Source organism: Kryptolebias marmoratus, linkage group LG5 (genome assembly GCF_001649575.2).
Source record: "Kryptolebias marmoratus isolate JLee-2015 linkage group LG5, ASM164957v2, whole genome shotgun sequence".
In the NCBI taxonomy this organism is placed as follows: domain Eukaryota; kingdom Metazoa; phylum Chordata; class Actinopteri; order Cyprinodontiformes; family Rivulidae; genus Kryptolebias; species Kryptolebias marmoratus.
Genome location: NC_051434.1, coordinates 5,564,354 through 5,578,359, shown reverse-complemented (window position 1 = coordinate 5,578,359; position 14,006 = coordinate 5,564,354). Strand labels below are relative to the sequence as shown.

Sequence of the window (14,006 nt, the reverse complement as noted above, 5' to 3'; positions counted from 1 at the left end):
GCGTTTCACAAACACCCAGAGAGATTTTTTTTTGGTTTTAATAATGACACTCAAGCTTAGTTGGCTTATTGATTATGTATGTCTCTGATATTTTATAGCAGTTAATGCAAACACTTTTCCATCGCTGTCAGTTTTGCATCACACCAAACTCTGTGGTTATTTGCAAGTTCAAATACCAGCAGACGGCTGTAGCACTTCCAGTCTTCTTCTGCTAGAGTAAATGTGTAAAATTAAACCGAAGGAGGTGTAAAGTCTTAAAATAAAGTGTTTGCACAAATTGCTGTGAAATTCCTCAGATTGGAGTTTGTTTAAAGATAGCAATAATCCATTTAGGTGTTAGTCCCATTTAAAAAAGCTGTTAGCTCAACAATCTGTTTCTCCAAACTAAAGAGCTTCTACAACAGGTAAGATATTAATTGTTCATAACCTTTTCATTGAACATCACTCCAAAAATCTGAACAACTTCAGGTCTAGCACTCAATTTAATATCAGTTTGAGTATTTCTTGATCGTATGTTCTTTTCACAGTTATATTCAGAAATTAGTTGAAATTATCTCAGCTTTATCGTTTTTATTATTTACAAAAATTGTTTTTCTTCTATTAATTTAAACAATGAGTCACTAATTGTAAAAAAACAGAATAAAATCAAATAAAATTACAGATCTCTCTAGGTCTTTGAGGACCTCGTGGGTTTTTTTCACGTGTTTGGAAACAGATGGACAAAGTCTCATCTTTCGGCCGAACAATAAAAGTCTGTTTCAACCAAGAAGTTAATTACAAATGAAACCTGATCCAGTAAAGAGTTTGTGGAGGTCGGAGAGGAAAGGACAGCAGGAGGACATCTGTGGACATACGGACTGAGAAATGGTTGCACTTCCTACATTAAATACTGCAGAGTGAATAATGTTTTGACTGACTTTGCATATGTGTGTATGTGTGTGTTCTCTGTGAGGTGTCACTACATGCATGTACAGCGAGTGTGTGTCGATCAGCAGGTTAGCTGTGCCCTCCACTGGCTGACGGCTCACACTGAACACTTTCACTTCTTCACAGCTCTGATCGAGTTACTCCCAGCAGCTCGAACGCCGTGAGACCTCAGACCAGCTGAAGTTTGGAAAATCAGCTTGTTTCAGAGCTCAGGTGTCAGATTCAGCCTCAGATCTGTGCTGCCTAAAAAAAACCTTTTTATAAAACAAACTTCACTTAAAAATTGCTTTAAAATGCACAAGAACTCAACTGTGAGCTCATGTAAACCTAATTATCTGTTTAGATGTTTGGGTTCTTTACATAAACTGATGTTCTCATGCAAATGTTTTTATATATTTTGCATTTTATTGTGAGTTCCAGCAAATAAAGACATAAATGCTTATAAATATGTTAATGGAGAAAATGCTGCAAGGTTGCAGTTCAAATGTGTCAGGATGTACGCAGGTTTTTCTCCTAACGTTTCTCTACCTGAACTTCCTCTCATTTCAGGATGTTAAGATGGAAAAGAGTGAGTCTTTGCACAAAGTGTCAGATTTACGCAGTGAAGAGAGAATTTCTGTGTCACAACAACTCAAATCGTTCATTATTTACAGAAAGAAAAAACAGAAGCACAACAGAAACAGTTTGCATCCTCTCAGTCAAACACGTATGGTTTTCTGTAATAAACAAGCAGATGGTCAGAGATTATTCTGCGCTAGAAAACAGAAACCATCCAGCCAATATTAAAAGACGTGTTTGGTGAAACGTAGAACTGACTTATCATTAATATCAGTCAGATGCTGATTAAAGAAATTAGAATAATAAACAAAGATCAGCTGTGAGTCATAAAACTCAAACTGTAACTTCTGGAGATGAGTTTAAAAAACAGGTTTCTACTAACTTTTACAAGAAATGTAAACATTAGTCATAAATAGATGAAATTATGATTGTTGGAGTCGTTTATTGTTGTCATGAACTTGTTTACATTCGTTTATTAGCATTGTTTGTATTCTTAAAGAGCATTTCATTTATAGATCAGAAACTGAAAACTTTGACAAGTTCATATAAATTAATGTGACTCTAAATTAAAAGCTGTAAGACTTTGTTGCTGGGCTGTCATTTAAGTGACAAATGATTTTTCAAAAATCAGATGAAGACAAAAATACAGAATCAGAATCAGAATCGTTTTATTGCCATTGCCAGTAAACAAGTTACAGGCTAGGAAATCGTTTTGGTGTACTGGTGCAAATAAGACAAATACAAATGAATAAGTAAACATGGAACAAGAAAGAAATGAATTAAAGTGTACAACAGTTAAAACTGCACGACTGATCCATCCGACACGTGTTTTGGATTTTCAGGCTTAAACTAACAAACTCATTGATTCAACACTAACTGCATCGAATCATCGAGTCATTGAATCATCGCCTCGTTAGCAGTAAACTCTTCACAACATCTTTGTAAATCGTCACATTTACAGAGAATCCTGAATGATTTTCACAACAAAACAAGTGTTTTTTAAACATTTAATATTAGAAATCTGCCTGTAGGTTTATCTTCAAATGACAATATGTGACTACTGGCTGTTATTGTGGATCTTTCTCATCTTTTTTATCTTCATCTTACCATTTTATAGGATTTAATATTTTCATGTGTTTCAAGACTTTTAGTTTAATAAAAACCAAAGTGATTAAACATGTATGAGAACTGTGTTGTCACAAGTTCACAATCTCTTTTTGACACCTTTCTTTGTATCATAAAACCCTTTAGAGCAGCGAAGACTGACCAGTAGAGCTGATTTATGCAAAAAACCCAAAAAGGTGAAAATAGAGCTAAGAGGCCCAGTACAGACACATACAGCCTTAAAGTATAGTTAAGACAGGTCTATTTTTTGTTTATAAATTATAATATATTGCTTCCAGTAATCTTGTGGTTTCATGATAATAACAGAGTCATACACGTGGATTTTAAACTGTTTCTATAAACTCTTACAGCGGCGCTCTGCAGCAGTGATGGTGGATGATTTCAGAATAAGTCGGGGCTGAAACTGTGCAGGGAAGACTCCGAAACATGAGGTGAAACTTACCCAGAATCCAACACCACATGTTGGAGAGCTGCAGCTAGCACAGCTAACCTGCTAACAGTAGACATGCTGTTATTACTTCAAATTAGCTAAATTAATACATAAGAATTTCATAATTACACATTCCAGAGGACGTTTTCTGGTGTTAGACTATGCAAACCCTAAATTAATCATAAAACAAGCAAACATCTTGATAGAAATTAATCCTCCATCAACCCCACCTGATTTAGAAAGGTCACCTGTGCAGGTAAACCCTGCCCCAACAGCAGTGCATGATGGGATGCCCCTCAGTTCAGTTTGGATAAAATCTGATGACTGGATGAAGGTAACCCTAACAGAACAGAAGAAAATGAAGCTGAATAGGTTGATTTATTTTGTATTTTTGTTTAATCTGGTGACCGGACTCTGTTCACGTCTGCAGCAGGACCGTTTGTAGTTTTTTAGTGGTACTAGGAGCAGCCCCTCCCCTCTTTCTGTGTGTATAAATTTGAGTGTTTGAAGGAGGAGCTGCAGCTCTTCAGCTGCATTGCTTAAGTTCAAGAGACAAACTCTCAGACAGCAACATGCTGCCACCGTGAGTAATGCTGATTTTACTGCTTATTATTGATTCTTGGTGGTGCTGCTTATCCTTCTGTGGATCTTTATGCTGGTTTCTTGTTTGTACTGCTGGATTTTAAACTGTCAGATACTGATTATTTGATGCTTTTATTGCTAATTATAAATATTACGAGCCTTTAAATGGTTGATTTTCCATATTATACTTGTTTATTCCAATAACAGCACACGTCTGCTTTTTAAACTCACGTTTGTGCCACAGTATACTGCTCTACTTTGCAAACATTTTATGAAAACATTTACTTTGTGTAATTTAGTGTCATTATACAAGTATTTAATGATATAAACCTCCACAGAATAAAGCGTAATACATCCGTACTCTTGATTTTAGAAATAAATATAATACATTCTATGATCAAACTGTTTTTTATCTTGTCAGTGACATTATTTAGTGCTTCATTCTGATTGGACACGCATTATTTTGATTGACATGCCTTCTGACCAATCAGATCACCTTTGATGTTTTATGCTAAAACATGAGATTGTGAAGTACAACAAAATTAGGATTATATTGATTGATTATTGATAGTAAAGACTTGCATTTTGTCATAAAATGGTTTGATTACTGAGCAGTGACGTCAGATAGAGGTGAAATGCATTAAAATGATTTGGTTTTCACTGTTTCTTATTGATAATTAGAATAAAGAGATTGATGTTAGTGAATATTGATTATTAATCTGTTCCATAAACAGAAATCTACTCATAGTTTCAATCGTCGTCCTTCTGGCAACGACAGTTTCCGCGGCTCCTGTCGAAGGTAAACGTGTATTTTATCAACTAATCTCCATTTTTTTTGTTTAATTTCTCTTCCCTGTGGACATCAAAGTTTGTGTTGTGTCTTCCAGAGAAGGAGCAGGAGGAGGTGGAGGTGGAGGTCACAGAAATGATGGAGGGGGAGTTGTCTGAGGAGGAGGAGGGTAGGCCTGTGTGTGAGAGAGGCAGAGAGAGGGAAACATGCTTTTATTTTGAAAGGACGTCCTCTTTTTGCGAAAAAATATTCAAGTATAAAATAAGAAAACCCAATTTTACTCAGTAAATAATCAAAACTGAACAAATCTTCTGAACTCAACACATTTTTCTGTCTTTATTTTCTTAATTAATCAGTTAATTAATGCACAGATGAATAAGTAAACAAATACATTTTGAGTCAACTGTCTCGATCTTTTCTGCAAATAATAAAAATGTAAAAACATCTAACTCTATCTAATGATGACTTGTGGATAAAATAACTAAATCTGATTACTTTACTTTATCAACATCTTTTCAAACACCAGCCAAATAATCACTGGGTAATTCTTTAAGCATTTCAGCCAAAATTAACTAATTTAACACCAATTAATGTCTTTTTCCATAACATTTATTAAGAATTTCTTGTGCTGGAATCAATCTATTTTGATGTTTCAGAAGTTAAGTTGTTTATTGTTCACGAAGAAAGTGCTTGAAGACTTTTCTTGGATGTTAAGTCGATTAAAATTGACTTTGATTAAAGTGTTTCTTGCAGGGCAGAAAAGTCTTTTAGCTTAAACCAACAAAGTGCTTCGTTTATTTATTGTTATTATTTGATTTTAACCAATTAAAACAAGAATATAAATTAGTAAAGTTAGTTAGTAAAACAGGATTCATAACAAATTGATGTTTTTATTAAAAATGTTTGATTGTGTATTTCATATATTGGACATTATTAACATTCGCTCAACCCTGTTTAACTGAAACAATAAAGAAAACAAGACTAGCATGAAGTTTGCTTTATAGACAGGAGTAAAACGGTGACAAACAAGTCCAAACAGACTAATTTATAATAAATAATCAGCTTAACAATAAAAATTTTTAAAACCGAATAAACAGGAAATACTTTCCTCCCGTCTTTAACATCTGAACACATAAAAATGATGTTAAACCTTCTTATAATTAGAGGAATAAATGTTGGATTTTTTGTTTTCTTTTCAGATGATGATGATGACTCCCAAAGTCAGGATAATATTATGGGTGAGAGGCTAAAACACACGATGACCTTCACCATATAAACATGCATAAACTGAAATCTAACATTAAAATCGAACGTTAGTATTTTTATTTTTACTTAATGAGGTTATAAAACCATTCTGATCCTGTCTGATCGTCAGTGATCTTCATACCTTTTTCTCACAATGACTTTAGGGGAAAGAGTTTCACAAAAAAACACTTTTTTTTGTAATAACTAAAAACTTTAAAATTAATTTCTGTGACTAATTGAGTTTATTCACATTAAACAACTGTTCCTCATTTTAAAATGTGCTTCAGGACAGAAAATGTTTTATGGAGGTTTCTTAATCTTCAGTTTTTGAAGTTTTCTGTGTGATTCTTGTTTGTTTAAATGACACAACTTTCATGTTTTTAATAAACTCGTGTTTCTTTCTGCTGATGGGAACAGAAGGTTTATTCATGCCGAACACCTGATCCCCCGTCCTCCCCCGTCCTCCCCTTCTCTCTCCTCCTCTGCAGTTCTTGGAGCTCAGCAGACCACCGTGTCGGCGGCAGCAGCAGCCGGAGGTTCAGGTGAGTCAGCCCTGATCAGGTTTTTCCCTCCTGAAAAGTTTGCTTGTTCCTGTCCGGGCTCATATTTAATCCAGATTAACTGGCTGGTATTCTGACCAGGATTAGCCTGACTCAGTCTGGTCCACATCCTGAGGTTTCTGCCAAGTAGCTCATAAAGTTCGAGGTCTCCTGTTGCAGCAGGAGGCGAGGCTTAGAGCTGCAGCGACACCTGCTGAAAGTCATCTGAAGGACAGGAGAAATCCGAAGACTTCTTTGTTTTTAATTCTAAATAAATGCCCTGTAGAACCACAGAAAGAGTCATTTCAATAAAAGATCAAAACATGTACGAATTACACGTAAAACAATCTAAATGTGCATTAAAAAATAATTTAGAAAAAACTTTTTTATTATTAAACTCCACCTGTTAAATGTAACATCTGGTGTTTTATCATTAAAATGATGCTGACTTCAGCTTCTTTATGGGAGAATATTAACTGTTGCAAATAAAGAACAGAAGGGTTTTTTTATATTATTAACAGAAAAACGTAATAATGAGTTTTCAATATTTGAAATCAGTCAAACTGAATCTGTCTCAGAGGGACAAACTTGAAACTATTTAATTTACTCAGCTGTTTTCCTTGCAGGTGTTTCTTCAAATATTCAAGATCTTAGTGGTGAGTTGATGTTTTGTTTAGGACTTTAAGTGTTTTTGTGGAGACATTTTTCTTTTTCACGTTGCCTGACTGGTCCACAGATTTAATATCTTTAGATAATTTAAAATAATTAAAGTGTTTGTAAGGAATTATCACTTACAAACAACCTGCTGGAGTTTTGCTGTGAGTAATTTAAAGTGCATTCATGCCACAGCAAAGCCAGTGTGATGCTAATTTAATCATCTGTACCAGTTCTCAAAGGTCCACCAAGGTCCCACTGCACTCGACTGCATTAAGCCCAACATTTTAGCTGGTTTTTCGATTGTCCACTCTTAGCACGACTTGCTTCAACTAATTCAACCCTACTCGCTGTACATGGCCTAAGTGCTGACTCGAAGTGGGCAGGTCATCATAGTGCCCGAAACTTACCAACAACAGGTAAATCAGTGAAATAAAGTCACAAAACAATCACCATTCTCTGCCACTGCTTCCAAAAATGCTGTGCCCGAGTCGAGCCGAACTACGAGAAGGGTTAAATTATAAGTAATAGATATTAGGAAAAGAAGAATAAAGAAGGAAAACAAGACTCTCATGGTAATATAAAGAAGAATTGAAGGGCAGATATTTGGCATCCATCTTGACGAAGATTCTGTGACTCTTCTCAGCATCCAGTGGTCAGTCAGCAGAAGGAGGACCACATGATGGAGCAGCAGGAGTTTCTACAGGTAAACAGGTTCAGGCAGGTAAAACATCCAGGGAGAGGCAGCAACACAGAGAGTTGGTGCTTTGATTGGGTTTAATTGGCATTTAAGTCATATTTGATACGTTTTGGTGTTTAGTTTGGGTGTTGGGTTGTTGTTGGTATTTAATAGGTTCAGAAATATTTTGTCTTTTACTTGGTGTTAAATGGTTGGTTGGTTGGTTGGTTTATTGATTGGTTGGTTGGTTGGTTGGTTTATTGATTGGTTGGTTGGTTAATTGATTGGTCAGTTGGTTGGTTGGTTGATTGGTTGGTTGGTTGGTTGGTTTATTGATTGGTTGGTTGGTTGATTGATTGGTTGGTTGGTTGGTTGGTTGGTTGATTGGTTGGTTGGTTGGTTAATTGATTGATTGATTGGTTGGTTGATATTTTTGATATATTAAAAGTGTACTTGTGTTAGTTACTTGATTGGTTATATTAGTTGAATACAGTAAAAAGTTCTAGTAAATACCACAAAATATTAGCTCTGTATTACTTTATGTGTTTTGTAAATTTTTCAAATTTTACAAAACTTTAGTTGAATTTTTTCCTACTTACATATTAGTAAACTATAATTCAGTTTTTGCCGTATAAAAGTTTAAATGTAAACATTTCTTTCTGTTTCTCAGGTCATGTAGGTGGTTCTGCCTCCGTGGACTCAGCAGGTGACTTTTACTTCCTGTTTTATCAGTCATATGACTAAAAAACGTACTTTATGACGAAGTTTGTGTCATAATAAGCAAAGGTTTGCTTTAACTTAGCCAAGATAATTCTTATTTTTTGGATTTTAGATTTGGGTTTACTGCAGCTGCTCCTGTGACAAAATACAACTAAATACTGCTTTATAATAAAAACCTAAAAATGGTGAACTAAAGTCACTGATTTTAGGCAAAAATAAAGAGGCGAATGTTTGTTGGTTTTCCCAATGATAAAATTTCTCATGACATCAAATTAAACATTTCTTGATTTGTTTGGTTTTTCAGCAGTTGGACATCCAAGCAGCTCATCAGGTAAACACTAATCTGTTCATTTAATAAAAATCAAACATCACTGCAGATGTTAGTAGAATCTGTTGCATAGTTTTCTGGAGGTGAAATGTTGTACCTGGTTCAAATGAACTAAAGTCTTCGTTATTAACTGAGTTATTTAAAGGTATTAATAATAAGTCTTGTGTTCTGGTGCCTTTAGTTTCTGTGTTTGAGATTCAGCTTTAAAACACTTTTTAAAAAAAACAAAAAACTATTCTCCATATGGTTTCGGACTCCATTTACTGATTTTTTAAATTTGGTAATTTTTTCACAGTTCATCATTTCGGCTGGCAAATTACCCAAAACTGTGTTTAACGTACAAATATTTGCCAGTAAAGGAGTTAATTTCTGGATGTTCTTCTCTCAGGTTCTGCAGATACTTCAGGTTTTGCAGATTCTGCAGGGTCTGGAGTTTTTTTAGGTTCTGCAGTCTCGGCAGGCTCTGTAGACTCTGCCGGGTCTGTAGGTTCTGCAGGTTCTGTAGGTTCTGCAGGTTCTGTAGACTCTGCAGGGTCTGTAGGTTCTGCAGGTTCTGTAGGTTCTGCAGGTTCTGTAGGTTCTGCAGGGTCTGGAGCAGTGGACCTCTTTGGTGTCTCTGTGGGTCAAACTCATTCAGCAGGTAAACAACAGCTTACTTTTAATAGAAATGCACATTTGTGTAATAAATCATATGATAAAACATTATAAGTGTTGAAATTCAGTGTAAATTTAAACTGTGCTCTTCAGTTAAACTTAATTTCTGTGTCTTTTAGGAGCCAAAGACCCATCAGTTTCATCTCACACAGAACTGAACGGTAAAACATCTTAATGACATTTTCATATGAAAAGTTTCCCAGCTGTAAAATATGTTTTTCTGTCTTTAGGTCCTAATGGAGTCGACTCAGAGTCGAATGGTAAAATATTTTTATAATTGTTTTTAAAACACTTTAAGAATACGCCACGGACATGGTTTGTTAAAGAAATAAATGTGTTGAAAACTTAAAGATCTTAACAGAAAAAAGTGTTGATTTCAACTTTTTGATCGTTTTTGTTCAGGAAATGGACAGAAGCTGCTGAATGGAGGAGGGGGAGGGGGAGGGGGAGGAGCTGGAGTCGGCAGTCAGACAGGTGAGGGGCGGGGCATAGAGATGATTGACGGGTGACACCAGGCTGGAAATGAACAGAAAAGGTTTGAAAATGAAGTCAACAAAGTTAAAGGAGAGTTTTATGTTTCAGCAGAAGAACTCAAACGAGGCAACAAAATCAGTTTTGAACATCAGAAAATAAAACCAAATATACTCGATACTGCAATAAAAACACTGAATTTTAACATTTTCTCTGTCTGTGTGTTTACTTTCCTCTCTGTCTTTTATGTTTGTCTCTCAGGGGATTTAGGGTCATTAGGAGGTGAAGTTCCTCACCTGGATTATACAGGTAACAGAGAATATACTCAGATTTTGTTTTTGAGGCATGTTGTGCTCTCTTAAAAAGCTCATTTAATGTTTGCATTTGGGTCTTTTTCAAATAGGAAATTCTCTGCCTGCAGCTAAATAATAAAATAACAAATGCACATAAACATCATGCTATTGTAAAGTTTAAAACTTGGTAATATAGTAAAAATAACATACATTTATTTTAACTCAACTTACTACAGTTTTATGAAGATTTTAAAATAAAAGAAGTTCATGTATTGTGCACATGGTGACACAGTTCGGTTTATTTTAAGCCAGATTCATGTAAATTTGTACAAACCGGATTTTAAAAAGTGTTTAATACTAAGTTGACATAATTCAGTAAAAATTAACACATGAACTAGACAGAGCCGAGTTAAATCAACAGATCTTTAAAATCCCTTTTTAGTCAGCTAAATAACAACAAAAAACAAGAACAGCCTGAATATTTGATGTGATTATTTCCACAGAGTGATGCATTCAGCAGTTCACTGTTAGATAAAGTTTATTTAATCCTTAAAAAAGTATTACATGTTTACAACCTTTCCAGAAAACCTCACTTTAAAACAAAATAAAAACTCTTGCTTTAAAGAGCAAAAAATGCTTAACTGTTTTATTTGTTTACATCAAGAGTCTCCTGATGATTTAATGTCTGCATTTATCTGCAACTTTCTCCTTTTAGGCATAATCGATCCGTCCAGTCACGACTACCTGCACGGCCTTATGGGTAAGTCGGACTTTACAATCACTACTTTTTATTGTCTTTATTGCAGCTTTTCAAACCAAAACCTCAATCAGCTGTGAGAATGAAACACTCCAGTCAGTTTAAATAACCTTCTGTAAATACAGTAAATACAAATTTAGGACATTTTTAATTCAGTCCTCCTTTACGTTTAGTTTTATATCCTGATCCTTGAAGGTGGAGCTTTAGTTTTAGAAAACCAACATACTATTATAAATTATATTTCCTAAAGTACAGTGAAACTTCAAAATCTGCTTCATTTTGTTTTTGTGGTTAAGAACATTTTACAAATGTAGGACAAAAGGTGAGGTCTGAGTAAAAGAAGAAATTTGAAGATTTTGATGGCGTACTATTGGTTCAAATTATTAAAAAAAAGTAAATAAACAAACTTTGTTGTATTTATTTTTTGACCAATTAAAAAAAATCTTATTTCAAAGCCCTGCACTCCTGGAGTTTGGCTAAAATATTAAACTAAACTAACAACGATGGGACAAGAAGTCCATGAGAATAAATATAAATATATAAACACCCCAAACTAAATCTTTTTCAGGGCTTCTGGATTTTAAAGAAAGCAGTTTGAAAACCAAATAAGATGAAACAGTGAAATAATTACAGTTCATTCATTTTTCACACTGTCTGTCTGACAATGTGAAAAACTGTAGCTGCATTAAAAAGTATAAACTCAATAATAGTTTACATTTTTCCTGATGCAGACTTTTAACTTTTGAAACTTTTTGTGTTTTCAGCTGGCGGTCTGATGGGTCAGCTCAGTTCAGACGGTCACATCCCAGGTTTGAGCTCAGATCTGCTTCTGAAAAGATTTAAAATGACTTTTGATCGGTGCAGGATCGAGCGATCTTCACAGGCAGCCAGAAGTTCTGATTTTCTTTCATCCTGACAGGTCACATGACCCCACCAACGCACCTGGACCTTTCAGGTATGACTTCTTTTTCCTCGCTAAGTTCTCATTTTAAGTTAGAAAAATGATGTTTCACCTCTGAATCAGATGAAACGTAAACAGAACTCATCGGTTGCGTCACTGTTTGGGTTTCAGTGGTGGGTTCTGGTGTGACAGCAGCTCCTCCTGCAGAACAGAACATCCTGGACTCACTTGGAGGAACCGCCGTCTCCTCCACAGGTGACATGTTCAATCCGAGTCAGTTCCAGACAAGGAGTTTATTTTTTTAAGCTTTCCTGTTTTCTGGCTTTGAAGATCACCACGCTGGCGGCAGCGTTGACCAATCAGGAGCAGGCGGCACCCCGCTGAGCTCAGGATTCGACCAATCACTGTCCGGCTCTCTGTCAGGTTCCCCTGACTCTGCAGGTTAGTTAAAGGAAAACTCTGTCGATCAAACTCCGATAATCCAGTCGAACCGCAGCTCTTTCTCAAAGAAAAGTAAGAAAGTCTGTTTTTCTTCATCGTGTGCAGTTTCCTCATCCTCTTCACCAGACGGTGCAGCTCACAGGGAGCAGACAGGTACGCTCACCTGCTCAGGTGGAGATTTACTGCGTTACTCAGACACATCAGATCAGAGTGTTTCATATGTTTCACACCATTTTTCCTTCATCTGACATAAAACGACCTGATGTTTCTGCTCTTTGTCTTTATTTAATTTGTCTTCTCTTCACTTCAGAAGGTCCAACACAAAACTCTTCATTTTTTAAACTGTTTGTTGCAGTTTATAATAATTACTGTATTAATATTATATTTGTCCTCACAGATGGAGCAGATTCACCCGATGCCAACGGTAAAACAAAGGGGTTTTTTTGTCTGGTTCTCAAATTACAAGCTGTCAGCTTGTAAATTTAATGTAAATATTAAATTTTATTTATGTAGGAAATGGTCGACAGACTCTGCTAACAGACACACACAGAGGTAAAGTTCCTCTTGTCATCTAAACTTATTTTCACTAACAATTTTAGAGTTACTTGTAACACTGAAGTGGAGCGTATTTAACTTTTATATGGCTGTAAAAGTTGTATTTTCTGACAATGACAGCTGTTAAAGCAGCTCTACGGTATTCGAGCAGTGACACTATCAGCTTTCTTGTTATTCCAAACTCAAATTACCGCACCCTGCTCATAATAATGTGAATTAGTCTAATTAGAAGACAAAAAAGTGTGCAAATCCAAGCTAAAGAAGCAAAAAACAACTGTCAGAATTTGAGCAAATCCATATAAATAACTAGAGCCTTTTTTAAACATACCATCTTTGCACAGCTATAACATAAAAATAAATTTAACCTCTTTGTGGCTGCATAAAATCTTATGTGACTTTTTTTTCTATAATCGTACTGGTTTAGACATAATTTAAAGCTATGACATCAGATCAGTTTCAGTTCGATTCGACCCTCGTGATGCTGATGTTTTGTTTGTTTCTGCAGCGGTGACAGAAAGGCTGGTTCCCGTCAGTGAACTTCAGACTCTGCAGGCGGACCTCACAGGTGCAGCTGTTCTTTAAGACAAACTGAAGCTGAAGATGTTTGGATTTCTGTGGTTTTCTTAAGAAACTGAATATTCTGACTGGTTACATACAACGGGTGTAAACTGGTAGCTCCAGCATACAAACTGCTCTGAACAGAGAACATTACTAATAATCAAAGTTAAATTCTTCTTCATGGTCAGACAATAAGCTGAGGGTACAGATCTTCTCCACAGTTCTTATTAAAAAGTTTATAAAAACTTAAAATAAGCATTTTTATCAAATATGTTGTGAAATAATCTATTGCATAGACTTATTATAACAATGATGATGATGATGATGAAGGTGATGATGATGATGATGATGTCACCAGGTGGTGTGGAGTCTGTGACCCGTCTTCACCTCGATCTCACAGGTGAGAGGAACCCGTAGATCAGTAAAACAGATAAAACCAACGTGTCTCGCTGACGAAACTGACTCTGTGTTCTGATTGGATCCAGCTACCGCTCTCGAACTTGGCCGGGACGTCACAGGTAGGACCCTTTGCTATGGCAACACACTCGGCGGTAGAGCCAGCGCTGATTTCACTTCCTGTCCAACGGTTGTGTTACAGAGCGATCGCCCGTCACTGCCAACACAGAATCTGCAGACGGCGTCACGAACACGCTGAGCCCAGGTACACCTGACACACACCTGTCTGTCTGACACACACACCTGTCTGTCTGACACACACCTGTCTGACTAACGCACACACCTGTCTGTCTGACACACACCTGTCTGACTAACGCACACACCTGTCTGTCTGACACACACC

General features: G+C 36.0%; 1 protein-coding gene across 3 annotated transcripts in view; it reads left to right on the top strand.

The window, feature by feature from the left end:
* Window positions 1–3,555: 3,555 nt before the first annotated feature.
* si:ch211-80h18.1 (uncharacterized protein LOC555593 homolog) overlaps window positions 3,556–14,006 on the top strand; it is a 14,277-nt gene continuing 3,826 nt past the window's right edge. The window contains exons 1-26 of one of the 3 annotated variants that reach the window (XM_037975678.1): window positions 3,556–3,623; window positions 4,357–4,421; window positions 4,510–4,581; window positions 5,612–5,650; window positions 6,146–6,199; window positions 6,823–6,852; window positions 7,497–7,556; window positions 8,200–8,235; window positions 8,557–8,580; window positions 8,966–9,217; window positions 9,351–9,392; window positions 9,462–9,491; window positions 9,634–9,705; window positions 9,964–10,011; window positions 10,711–10,755; window positions 11,517–11,561; window positions 11,672–11,707; window positions 11,825–11,908; window positions 11,984–12,094; window positions 12,200–12,247; window positions 12,492–12,518; window positions 12,608–12,646; window positions 13,155–13,214; window positions 13,566–13,607; window positions 13,693–13,725; window positions 13,806–13,868. In XM_037975678.1, coding sequence (XP_037831606.1) covers window positions 3,613–3,623; window positions 4,357–4,421; window positions 4,510–4,581; window positions 5,612–5,650; window positions 6,146–6,199; window positions 6,823–6,852; window positions 7,497–7,556; window positions 8,200–8,235; window positions 8,557–8,580; window positions 8,966–9,217; window positions 9,351–9,392; window positions 9,462–9,491; window positions 9,634–9,705; window positions 9,964–10,011; window positions 10,711–10,755; window positions 11,517–11,561; window positions 11,672–11,707; window positions 11,825–11,908; window positions 11,984–12,094; window positions 12,200–12,247; window positions 12,492–12,518; window positions 12,608–12,646; window positions 13,155–13,214; window positions 13,566–13,607; window positions 13,693–13,725; window positions 13,806–13,868 — 1,468 coding nt within the window. In that variant the 5' untranslated portion in view covers window positions 3,556–3,612. Of the gene's footprint in view, window positions 3,624–4,356; window positions 4,422–4,509; window positions 4,582–5,611; window positions 5,651–6,145; window positions 6,200–6,822; window positions 6,853–7,496; window positions 7,557–8,199; window positions 8,236–8,553; window positions 8,581–8,965; window positions 9,218–9,350; window positions 9,393–9,461; window positions 9,492–9,633; window positions 9,706–9,963; window positions 10,012–10,710; window positions 10,756–11,516; window positions 11,562–11,671; window positions 11,708–11,824; window positions 11,909–11,983; window positions 12,095–12,199; window positions 12,248–12,491; window positions 12,519–12,607; window positions 12,647–13,154; window positions 13,215–13,565; window positions 13,608–13,692; window positions 13,726–13,805; window positions 13,869–14,006 lie in introns of all 3 variants that reach the window. The other 2 variants (XM_017429594.3, XM_037975679.1) reach the window with 2 other exon arrangements.